Genomic DNA, 11,678 nt, shown 5'->3' with positions numbered 1-11,678 from the left:
CCAATAACAGTTATTTGCAATCCCTGCAATATACATGAAAATAACAACAACAAAAATCAAAAAGGTTTAAATGCTGTTATTCATAATGTAAACAAATGACACCATCTAATTGACCGGAAACTTTGGCGTACGTAAAGGTGTGACTGACTATATGTTGAGCTTGACTCAATTGGGTACGTTGTTGTTGTAGTTGCAGTAAATTATTTAAATTAACTTAACATAACTAAATACAAAACCAAGGTGCAAAAAAGAGCATTTTTGTGTTCGCACTGGGGACTAAATGAAAAAAAAAAAAAGAAATGCCAGTACATTTAACAAAATTAAAAAAAATTAGAATGAGAAAAAAACACCAGAAGGGCAAAACGTTAACGAAAATGACAAAGCCACCAATTGTTCAAAACAAAATTAAGTGTATTTGTTTATTGTTGTTGTATGTATGAAAGCCAAGCATTTATTTGAATTCGGCATTTCGCACCTCAAACACCACAACACTGTGAACAGACCGCCAAACATTCAGCTCCAGCTCCGTTTTAGCGCCACCTGCACCTTGTTGACTTTGAAGCTTTTTAGCGGGAAAATTGCTGACGCGATGTATGCTTTCCTGCCAATTCCATGTGAACTTGTAACATGACGTCTTAGTTGCAAATGAGCGCGCGTTTATAACAGTCCGCTTACGCGAAGTACGTAGCTGTGACCAAAGAAGCGTTTGAGTTCGATTGAAAACAAAAAAAAAAAATGCGGTCTGCTATCCTCAGTATCTTACTCGGTCTATACGCGCGCCTTTATTGCGTGCACAGCGCGACGCACGATGAGCTACCACAGTGTGGGCTTACGGGAGTTTACAAGACGCGGCAAAGCATTATAGAATCACCAAACTATCCAAATAATTATCCAACGAGTACTTGCTGGGATTATGTGATACGTTCACCATATCGTTGTCCGACGAAGTTTCACATACAATTTTTAGATTTCCATCTCGAAACTTCAAATAATTGCACCAACGACTATTTGGCAATTGGGCTGGAGAATGATGATGATGATATGGATTTGTTGTGTGGACAAGTCATTGGTATTAAAAAGTATCATACGCCTGATGGTATATTGCGCTTACGTTTCTTCTCTGACGCCTCACCGTGGACGACAGCGCGGGGTTTTAAATTGCTTATCACACGTTTGGCTTGTGAACGCGATGACTACTTGAGCAATGAGGATACGGAGCAAGTGATTGCGCCTTCGCTGGACCTCGAACCACCACACAACGCGTTACCAGAAGTATTTCGAAATTTGACTCATACCGAACAACATTTGCCGCATCCTACAGCGCCACTTTTTGGCTGGAATATTTGGCCGGAACATTTACCGGTGCCTCCAGCACCACCACCACCAGTGCTGGGTGGTTTGTATGCGTCACCGCCAAGCCAGCAGTCAGTGGTGCAGAATATTGCAAATCGTAAACCATGTTTGGAAGACAAAGGCTTAGTGAATTCCTATGGCGTGTATCTGCGAGACCCTGCTTTGGGTTACAGGAGTAATGACGTGCAAAAGCCACAGAGCCCTGATCAGTATGTTGGTGCACAAAAACAGGTGCCTCAGCAGTTCTTGAAATCAAACAATTTGGCTAAGCCCGTCAAGGATGCGCAATCGCGACAACAATTTACGGCAAATGCACAGTTCGGTCCACAGATATTTCCACCCTTCGTAGCGCACCCTCAGCATGCGAGCGCACCCATCGCTGGCACACAGTACGATGGCACACATTTTGGAGGCACAAAGCTTGGCGGAGCACAACTCGGTGGCAGTCTAATCGGACACACTTTACCTTCAGCCCCTGCTTTTACACCGCTTACACAACAATGCTGTAACACAGCCTTCAATCGCAAACGTTTCTATCTCTCCAGTCCAGGTTTTCCACGCACAGCCTTTACTTCACTACTTCCTGCGCAGCAACGTGATTGCGTTTTCGAACTCGAAAAGTATGCGGATAACATTTGTCGGCTACGCATTGAATTCAAGTTTTTTCATTATGGACACGCCTTTCAGGGTACGGGCGACGTGCGCGGTAATGTTAATGCTGCGATTGGTACGAGTCGAGATGTTTGCACCGAAGACTATTTAGAGATTGATGGCGAACGTTTTTGTGGTTGTCGCACTGGTTATATTTACATAAGTCCTTGGCTGTTGGGAGATAAAAAACAGTTACGAATGCGTATGGGCTATTCTGGAATACCATCGAATGGATTTTTACTTAATATCTATCAAGAGGAGTGTCGAGCAAGTGACAATGGAAGGCCTGCACTGAATGTGCTGACAGTTGCGGTGCAAGCAAACCCAGGTTCACAGACAAATTTGAGCGCAGGAGAACAAGAAAAGAATTCTGGTTACCAAAACTCGACAACGCCGAGTATTTTGAATCAACAACAACTGCCCCTCTATCAGCAGCCACCTTATTTTGGACAACCGTTTTATCATCCCTTACAAACTCCAAATATCAATCCATTCCTACCACCGCATCCAACACAATTTTTGCCATCAACAATACCACAAACACCTTACGCTGGTTTGCCCTATCACTTTGATCCATACATACCGCCAGTGTCTCTCTACCGTTATGGCAAAATAATGAGCTCAGCTCCACGAGTAGCGAGTACATATCAACCGCAGACCGCTGTGGAAACAAATTCAACTCGTAAAGGGTATTATTATTTCGATGGTGATGATGAGATCGGGCGTTTACGCTCAAACGATGAGCCAAATGATATTGATCGCAATGGTATCGCACCAGAAGCGCTGATGTCTTCAACGACGGAACGCAATCGCTGCACTTTCTCAACAATGCATGTTTTGTGCTTGACGGTGGATTCATTGTGGATAACCAAGCCCACTTGTTATGCACCGTTGCGCAGCTGGTTTAGTAGTACTTAAGGATGAAATGAATGAATGAAAATGTTTGATAGAGATTATTGTAAGTGTAAGAAAAGTGTTACTTAAACGCCTGCCGAAGCTCAAATAAAGTTAAATACTAATTTTTAGTGTGAATTGCTTGGGGTTTATTGCAAAGATCTTTGGAATGTGATGCGTATAACATACAGAAACACACAATGATTGAAGTAAGGTATGTGTTAAGAAGCGCCCCGAAAGAGCCGGAAAACCATATATTTGATAATACTGCAACGAATTTAGGGAAATTCCACTTATTCCAAACCTTCTGCTAACGTCCGAATCGCTAAATTTTCGAATAAATAACTCAAATATTTAGTATTGCAAACTGGTCTTTATTAAGATTACTTTGAGAGTAGTACTTCACAATTATGCTTCACAACCAATAGCGTGTTTAAATCAAAACTGCTTAGTCATGCCTCAGCTTACGCTACTTTTATACTCTCGGTTTTCGCGTTCACCCATTTCTCCTAAGGTCTAGTAATTTCGTGAACTTCATGCTTGGTTATCGGCCATATACATGTATATTTGTAGTTTGTAGCCATATGCGTGTGTATATGTGAGTACTACTTCGGCTGATGGTGAGTATCTCTCCGTTGCCTTGTATGTATGTGTGAATGATGATTGCTTTGTTTACGTACATACGAGTGGCTGCTTAGTATCAGCTTAAGGATGCTAATATTCGTTACAATACAAATAAGAAGAGACTGGAGTTGCTTCCGAAATCTCCTCTGGCTTCTCGTGTTAATGCTGCTTTTTACAGTACATGGAGAACAATTTTAATTTTATTTTTTGAACTCTAGGAGGGTCTAATATCCATAGTGTTTTTTGAAAAAGGGAGTTCCCAAGGCTGCGACCAGTTGCTTTTTAATCATTCTTAATCGGTATAACTGCATAGCAGTCGACATTAACAAATCGCGGGTGAACTCCTTCAGTTTTTTTAAAATCGTTATATATGTTGTTGTTGTTGTTGTAGCGATAAGGTTTCTCCCCGAAGGCTTAGGGGAGTGTTATCGATGTGATGGTCCTTTGCTGGATACAGATCCGGTACGCTTTGGTAACACAGCACTATTAAGGTGCTAGCCCCACCGATTTATATGGCCACATTAAACCTTCAGGCCATCCCTCCATCCCCACGTTCCATGAGGAGGTTGGGGTCGCCAGAGCCTCGTATTTTATGAAACAGGATAGGTGAGGTTGACAATTAGGTTTGTAGAAGCTATATATTGCTCTGGCAACCTGAAAGGGTTGGCGGCCACCGTGGTGTGATGGTAGCGTGCTCCGCCTATCACGCCGTATGCCCTGGGTTCAACTCCCGGGCAAAGCAACATCAAAATTTTAGAAATAAGATTTTTCAATTAGAAGAAAATTTTTCTAAGCGGGGTCGCCCCTCGGCAGTGTCTGGCAAGCGCTCCGATTGTATTTTTGCCATGAAAAGCTCTCAGTGAAAACTCATCTGCCTTGCAGATGCCGTTCGGAGTCGGCATAAAACATGTAGGTCCCGTCCGGCCAATTTGTAGGGAAAAATCAAGAGGAGCACGACGCAAATTGGAAGAGAAGCTCGGCCTTAGATCTCTTCGGAGGTTATAGCGCCTTACATTTATTTTTTATTTAACCTGAAAGGGTTGCGCTATCAATTCGTTCAAACCCAATAAGTCTACGGGCCCGGATGGCATCATTCCTGCGCAATTTCAAAGTTCTTTAGGAATTTCCTGCCATTGGTTGGCCATCAATAACACTAGCTACCTTGGAACACGACCAAGGCTCTCATGCATCACCTAAGGATTTCAGGCCAATCAGTCTCTCGTCGTTTCTTCTTAAAACGTTGCAGTGCTTGATTGACCTGATCTACAGGAAAGGATTCCTCTATGGTTACTGTCGGCTTTACAGCATGCCTATTGTAAAGGCAAATCAACGGAAAGGACTTTCCATTCGAATGTAAAGCAAATAGAGGGGTCCCTAAAACACAAAGATTTTGCTCTCGGTTCCTTCGTACACATCGAAGGGGCGTTTAACCATGTCTTAGCTGGCGCCATCGAAAGGGCTGTGGTTGGTTTAGGAGTCGAGCGAACTCTTGTTCAATTCATTAACAATCTTCTCTGCAGCAGAGCTGTCGCAGCGGAGTGGGGAGCGGCCATAAGTGAGAGGAAGATGTGCACGCGCAAGCCAGCTTCTTGTAGAGCTGGAAGCCAATGACCCTCGGGTGGTGGCTTACGCAGTTGACCTGGATATCGTAGTAGGGGACAAATTTTCTATTTTATGATTAAGTTTATCTGGGTCCCTAGCCATTGTGATATCCCGGCAAGTGTCAAGCGTATCTCTTATCTCGCATAGGTACAATTGAACCGGATGAAGATAGCTGTAGGGGTTTCAGGATTTCGCTAGCTACCTCTGGTCTGCTTCTGCATAGATTGGCCTCGAATCAGCTCAGCCAGCGTTGGGCGGACACCACCCCTTGCAGCGTAGCAAGTTCCTTCTGGCTGCAAGTGGATGACAGAATGTTTGCCGAAATGTTTTACTAAGGCTCATCTATCAATGGTCATTGGGGTTTTGAAAGAATACTGTCCAACGAGAATAAGTGCAGTACGTCTCAATATATTGCAAATGAAGGAGTCACTTTATGCTTGATTGTCCAGCTTTTGTCAGAACTAGACGAAAGTACTTCGGTCGCCACTCACTTGGGTCCCCGAAAGATTTATCTAAGGTTGAGCTGAGTCTCATTGGAAACTATATCGTAGCTACGCAACGACTTTCTAAGTGGCTATAGATTACGTAATCGTTATTTTATCTGGTATCATAACGGACGTAAATGCCGTCCAAATGAGCTTCCCCTACCATAAACTTACTAAAAAGCTGAGAGGAACCAACAGGGCGACGTTAATTACAGAAAGGAGTGCTCTTTTGTATGTATAAGAAAAACATGAAAATAGGGATAGCTGTAAATATGGTGGCTGAGCTCCCGTGGAATCAGACATACCTATACTTCCTCGTAAACAACACAAATTTGTAGGTTGAAATAATAAACGTATGTAGGTCATAGGTGTAAATGTAAACATATTTATGTTGCCCATATAGTTTACTTGAATGTAAACCTATTCAAAGTGGAAGTCTTACTAAGTTTTTATCTCTTACGTTGTCATCAAAGTTTGATCTTTTGTTGTGAACTCTTCCACTCAAGATAACAAAACTTAAAATAACACATTTTCGACATTTGTTTGTTTCCCCAATTGTTTTATATACCTTCGCCTAAATCTAAATCTTAATACATACATATTAGAGCGGGCCAAATTTTTTCCCATCAGGAGTATAGCCAAAACGTAATCTACAAACGATTCTAAGAAAAATTGTTGAAGACACCATAGCTATAAGTCCGATTTGGGTCCCCAACTTTTGCAAAATAGATATTTTGCATTTGCCTGTATCGTTTGGCCTTAAAATCTTCATAGGTTCTGTTATCATATTGGGCTTACTTTAAAGCTATTATACATACAATTCAGAATCTGTATTAATACCTATAGTGTTTTTGAATTTTAGTAGAGAAATCAGGCTTAAATTATGAGAAATTAGCCTAAAATGTACTTTTAACCCGGCAGATATTGTTCAGCCCTAAATTTAGTCTATCTGCATACATTTTAATAAGCTTTTTCCGTCTAACTCTGCCCTCCCCCCTCTTCACTTTTTCTTAATCCTTTTAATCACTCCTCCCTCCGTCTTTTTCGCTTCATCTATCTCTATCTTCGTCTCACTCTATTTCTTTCTCAGTCTCCTTCCCTCTTTTCTCTTCTCTCAAGTTCTTCTCATTCTTCTTCATCCCTTGTTGCCAGTCGCAGAGGATGGTATCTATTTTGTTCCAGTCCCATTCCGAGTCCCAGTCCCCCTCCGAGTCTCAGTCCCAGTCCTAGTCCTAATCCCAGACCCAGTCCGCCTCTGGTCTACTTCCCGGTAAAAAGGATCGTAAATACTAAAATAGGCAAATTTATATACCAAATTTCAAGCAAATCGAATAGTACGTATGTAAATAGGTATGCGGGTATTATTAATTCATGTCTTTATTTCGGCTTCGCATGCATATTTATCAGTATTGCCAGGTTGATGCGGCTAAATCGAATATCACATGAAAATTACTTTAAAGCTCTCATCAACAGCTTTCTTTTGATATCCGTATTACACACACATGCTAGGGGTATCCGGGTCCACGTGTTGGCCTATATCTCGAGACCACAGTTACTGATAGGTATGAAAACTACCGTTTACTAAAGCACTCATCAACAGCTTCCATTTGATATCCATATTGTAGAAACACTGTCTAGGGGTACCCGAGTCAACGTTTTGGCCTATATCTCGAGACCCTAGTCACCCAGGGGTATGCAAATTACCCTCTACTAAAGCACTCATCATCAGCTTTCATTTGTTTTCCATATTGTATAAACACTGTCTAGGGGTACACGGGCCCACATTTTGGCTTATATCTCGAGACCCTAGTCACCCAGGGGTATGCAAATTACCCTCAACTAAAGCACTCATCAACAGCTTTCATTTGTTTTCCATATTGCATAAACACTGTCTAGGGGTACCCGAGTCCACGTTTTGGCCTATATCTCTAGACCCTAGTCATTCAGGGGTACGAAAAATTCCCCTTATCAAAGTACTCATAAACAAACAGCTTCCATTTGATAGCCATATTGTGCAAACATATCCCAGGATTACCTCAGCATAAAAAATATATTGAAGAATTAAATTTGCTTAGTGCACAAATATTAGCATATACATGCAAAAATACCAAAAAAATAAAACTTTTCTTTAAGAATTTTAAGGAAATGTTCAATATTTTTAACGAAAGAGTATTTTTCAAGAAATATTTGCATCTTGACCATTTGTGTTGCATTAACTTGGCAACAACGCATAAATATATATGTACATACAGTCTGATATGATACGAAAATGCATACATACATCCATACATATAAATGTACTCCCGAAGTTAAATAACGCAGCGAATGCTACATATGTGTCGCCTCACTCAAAAGCAATTTGCGCGCACATTTGACACCGAACAACCACACACATTTTTTGGTAAAAATGTTACTTTTGTTTAAACAATTTGGCTGATATAAGAAAGGAATCAAGAATTTTTTTTGATGCAGAACGAAGGTAACTATTTCAAAGTTTTACTGAAAAGTAGAATTTTTTAAATCCATCCATCCGTTTATGAGTTATAGCTGTGTAAACAAACATTTTATGACTTTTTACTACATTTTCGCTATTTGCCACATCCCTATAATATATACCTTCAAATTATATTAAGCTAAGCTTTCAAATGCAAAAAACCGTTTTAAAATTGGAGCATTCTGTGTGAAGTTATGTGCGTGCATGACATTTAGCGACTTTATTTTATAAGATTTATAGAAGATGGATATAGATATTGATTTTTAACAAATTTCTTATGGAAAATTTATTTTTTCTTTACAGCTAAAATAAGCTCGGAACATTTGCAAAAACTTTCCTTCAGACATTTTTTCTACTAAAACGAATTCGAAGAAGAAAAACTGTCTGAATGAAAGTTTTTGGAAATGCTCTGAACTTATTTTAGCTGTAAAGAAAAACATTTTTTGCATAAGAAATTTCTTAAAAATGATAAAATAGTAGTTAAAAGTTCATTTTATGCTAATTTCTCATAATTTAAGCCTGATATCTCTACTAAAATTCAAAAACACTATAGATATTAATGCAGATTCTGAAATGTATCTATCATATTTTTAAGGTAAGCCCAATATGATATTTTTCCTATAATTCTATCAGCAGCTATAAAGATTTTTTGACCAAACCTTACATTCATATGGCAAAATATCTATTTGCAAAAGTCGGGGACTCGAAATCGGACTTAGAGATATGTCTGCAACAATTTTTCTTAGAATTATCTGTAGATTACGTTTTTGCTATACTCCTGATGGGAAAAAATCCATCCATACAATTTGACCCGCTCTAATATATATGTATGTGGTGCTGACGTGAAAATATTCCATTCAACTGTTTTTGTTGACTTCTTGACAACAATTTAGTTATCACAGTTTTGGTGATTATTAAGTTAAGTTAAATATCTATTAAAGAGTAATTGTCATGGATTGCTTGTTTACGAATATTTTTAAGCGATTTACTAAGTTGTTTGTTGGCGCAACGAGGTAAATCAGCTAGACCAAAATTGTCTTGGTGGATAGCCGACAATTTACGATGATGATGAGCTTGTAAGTTATATCAACAGTACACTGCTGCCGCCGTGATCCGGGGTTCAAGCCACCGGCAAATAAACATAAAAAATTTTGAAACAAGTTTTCTCAACTAAAAGCAAGTTTTTCTAGGCGAAATCGCCATTCGGAAACGGCTTGGCAAACACTCCGTGTGTAATTCTGCCATGAAAAGCTTCTCAGTGAAAACTCATCTGCCTTGCTATTGCCGTTCGGAGTCGGCGTAAAACATGTAGATGCCATCCCGCCAATTCGTAAGAAAAATTAAAAGAAGCATGATGCTAATAGGAAGAGAAGGATATCGTGCCTTGCATTTATTCATTTATTAAGGCAGTTCAGGATTTTGTGCAAAATGGCTAGCAAATACGCAACATCAAAAACCGTAGTATATTTTTTCAATTTTGAACAGCAAATTAGCAACTGTCAAAACAAAAAAAAATATGCGAAGAAAAAATTTAAAACGAAAAAAAGTTGTTCACGATTCGTAGCTTTTATTTGCTATAGCAACGTTTCCAACACCAAATACTCAAAATTCTGAACCCCTTATTATAAATTAAAAGTTGCTCACTATCCGTAGCTCTAATTTTCTATGGGATACGTTTCCTATGCAAATGCACAAAACGTTGAACTTCATTATTGTATTAAAATTACCTTGACTTTTGAATAATTATCATGTGTGATTACGTAAAAATTTTGAAAAATAAATGTACATATCAACATACATATATTATAAACCTTCATGTTTTAACAAGTAGACAAGGCAAACAATGAAGATCTACTAAGTTATTTTCTTTAATATAAATTTGTATACTGAAAGAAATGAAGCTAGTAAAATCAAAAAAATTTATTTTTTTTTAATTAACAGTTATTCAGTAAAACTGATTGCTTTATTGCAAAAAAATTAATTTATTTAATTATTTCAACAAAAAATTAAACTTTTAGTCTCAAGTGTGCAGGATTCTGTACAAGTGGCAAATTCTCAATCAACCTAACAGATATGTTTTAACAGTTTCCATTGGTATTCTTATGCCCGGTTTTTTAGCAGTTAGTTAATCTAAGCTTAAATTAAGTTTGCTTAAACTTCAGTGAAATTTAAACTCCAGTTAAACAGATCAGTTTTTCAGTCACAGTTTAAGGACACCCTTGGAGAATTGTATATCTAACTCTGATGCTAATATACAATACCATTCTCTAATTATTCTCAAACCTGATAGTTCTCAAGTTGATGTCCAACATAATTCTCCAATCACTACCCAACCTTTTAGAAATTTTTTAAAATTTATAGTTTTTCAGTTGTCTACAAAGTCATTCTCAAATTATTCTCCAAACTTAGAGAGATTTTAAGAAGTGTATAGCTCTCAAATGAGTATCCCGCACATTTCTCCAGTTGATATCCTACACTGGATATTGAGTTAAGTTGGAGTTGAAAAAAAATCTTTTCCAATGTGGTACCAACAAAGCCAACAGCTGTATATTGCTAGAAGGAAGCACCTGGTTGGAAGCAGTAATGAAGCGTAATTTAAAATAAACTATTCATGTTTTATTTAATCTTGAAAATGCAGTAGTATTGATGTCTCACATTTGAGTCCAGTTAGAGAACCACACTTGAGTACAAGTTGCGAACTATTTTTTTTCAACTTCAGTAACAGCACTGCTTGGAAATAGCACTTAATAGTTAAGAAGCACTCTAGTTATCAATATGAGCTCTAATGGTACTCAAGCCCAAATGTTTGCTGGGTATATTCGACACCATTGCGAACGAAGTTACCCAGCGGTTAGGGGGCTTAGAATATACCTGCGGTAGGTATGCCTGTCGTAAGAGGCGACTAAAATACCAAATTGATTCAAGGGATTGTGTAGCGCAACCCTCTCAAAGGTTTGCCAGCTTAATATATAGGTTCTCAAACCCAATTGTCAACCTCACGTTATACGTTTACCATCGACTCTTCCAATTCGGTGGAGGTCTCCACCTTCCTCTCTAAATCTAAGTCTTCCGGTGAACTGTTCTCTCCAACACTTCAAGAGCCATCTCAACTTCCCTCTACACCGTACATGATTCCGAGTCATACATCAAGTGAGGCATGATGAGCGACTTGTCGAGCGTAATTTATCTTCGTGGATCGAGGACTTAACTTTTCAATTGCCTACTCAGTCCAAAGAAGTATATGTTGGCAAGAGTTATTCTCCGTTTGATTTTTAAGCTGACATTGTTTTTGCTATTAATGCATTAATGCTGGTTCCCAAAAAGATGAAATTCTTTACAGTCTCGAAATTATATCCATCAACAATGGCGTGACTGCCAAGGCGCGAATGCACCGATTTTTCTTCGATGACAGCAAGTACATTTTCTCGTCCTCACTTACCGCAATACCCACTTTTTTGCTTTTTTATTTTATACAGAGAAGACAGAGCTCAGAGTCAATATTGTGGCGAATTTTAGCATCAACTGTTAGTAAATAAAAGCATGCAACAATAAAAACATGAAGCAGCCACTCGTAT

The 11,678-nt window shown here is 38.9% G+C and overlaps 1 protein-coding gene across 1 annotated transcript; it reads left to right on the top strand.

The window, feature by feature from the left end:
* Positions 1–658: 658 nt before the first annotated feature.
* On the top strand, positions 659–3,023 carry LOC137242770 (uncharacterized). The gene has a single exon (XM_067770023.1). It carries the CDS (start codon positions 736–738, stop codon positions 2,920–2,922), a length of 2,187 nt encoding a protein of 728 aa, XP_067626124.1. The 5' UTR covers positions 659–735; the 3' UTR covers positions 2,923–3,023.
* Positions 3,024–11,678: the final 8,655 nt, after the last annotated feature.

The sequence above is a fragment of the Eurosta solidaginis genome, chromosome 2 (genome assembly GCF_040869045.1).
Source record: "Eurosta solidaginis isolate ZX-2024a chromosome 2, ASM4086904v1, whole genome shotgun sequence".
NCBI classification, from domain to species: Eukaryota; Metazoa; Arthropoda; class Insecta; order Diptera; family Tephritidae; genus Eurosta; species Eurosta solidaginis.
The sequence above is the reverse complement of the archived record's forward strand: the minus strand, read 5'-3'. Positions and strand labels throughout refer to the sequence as shown.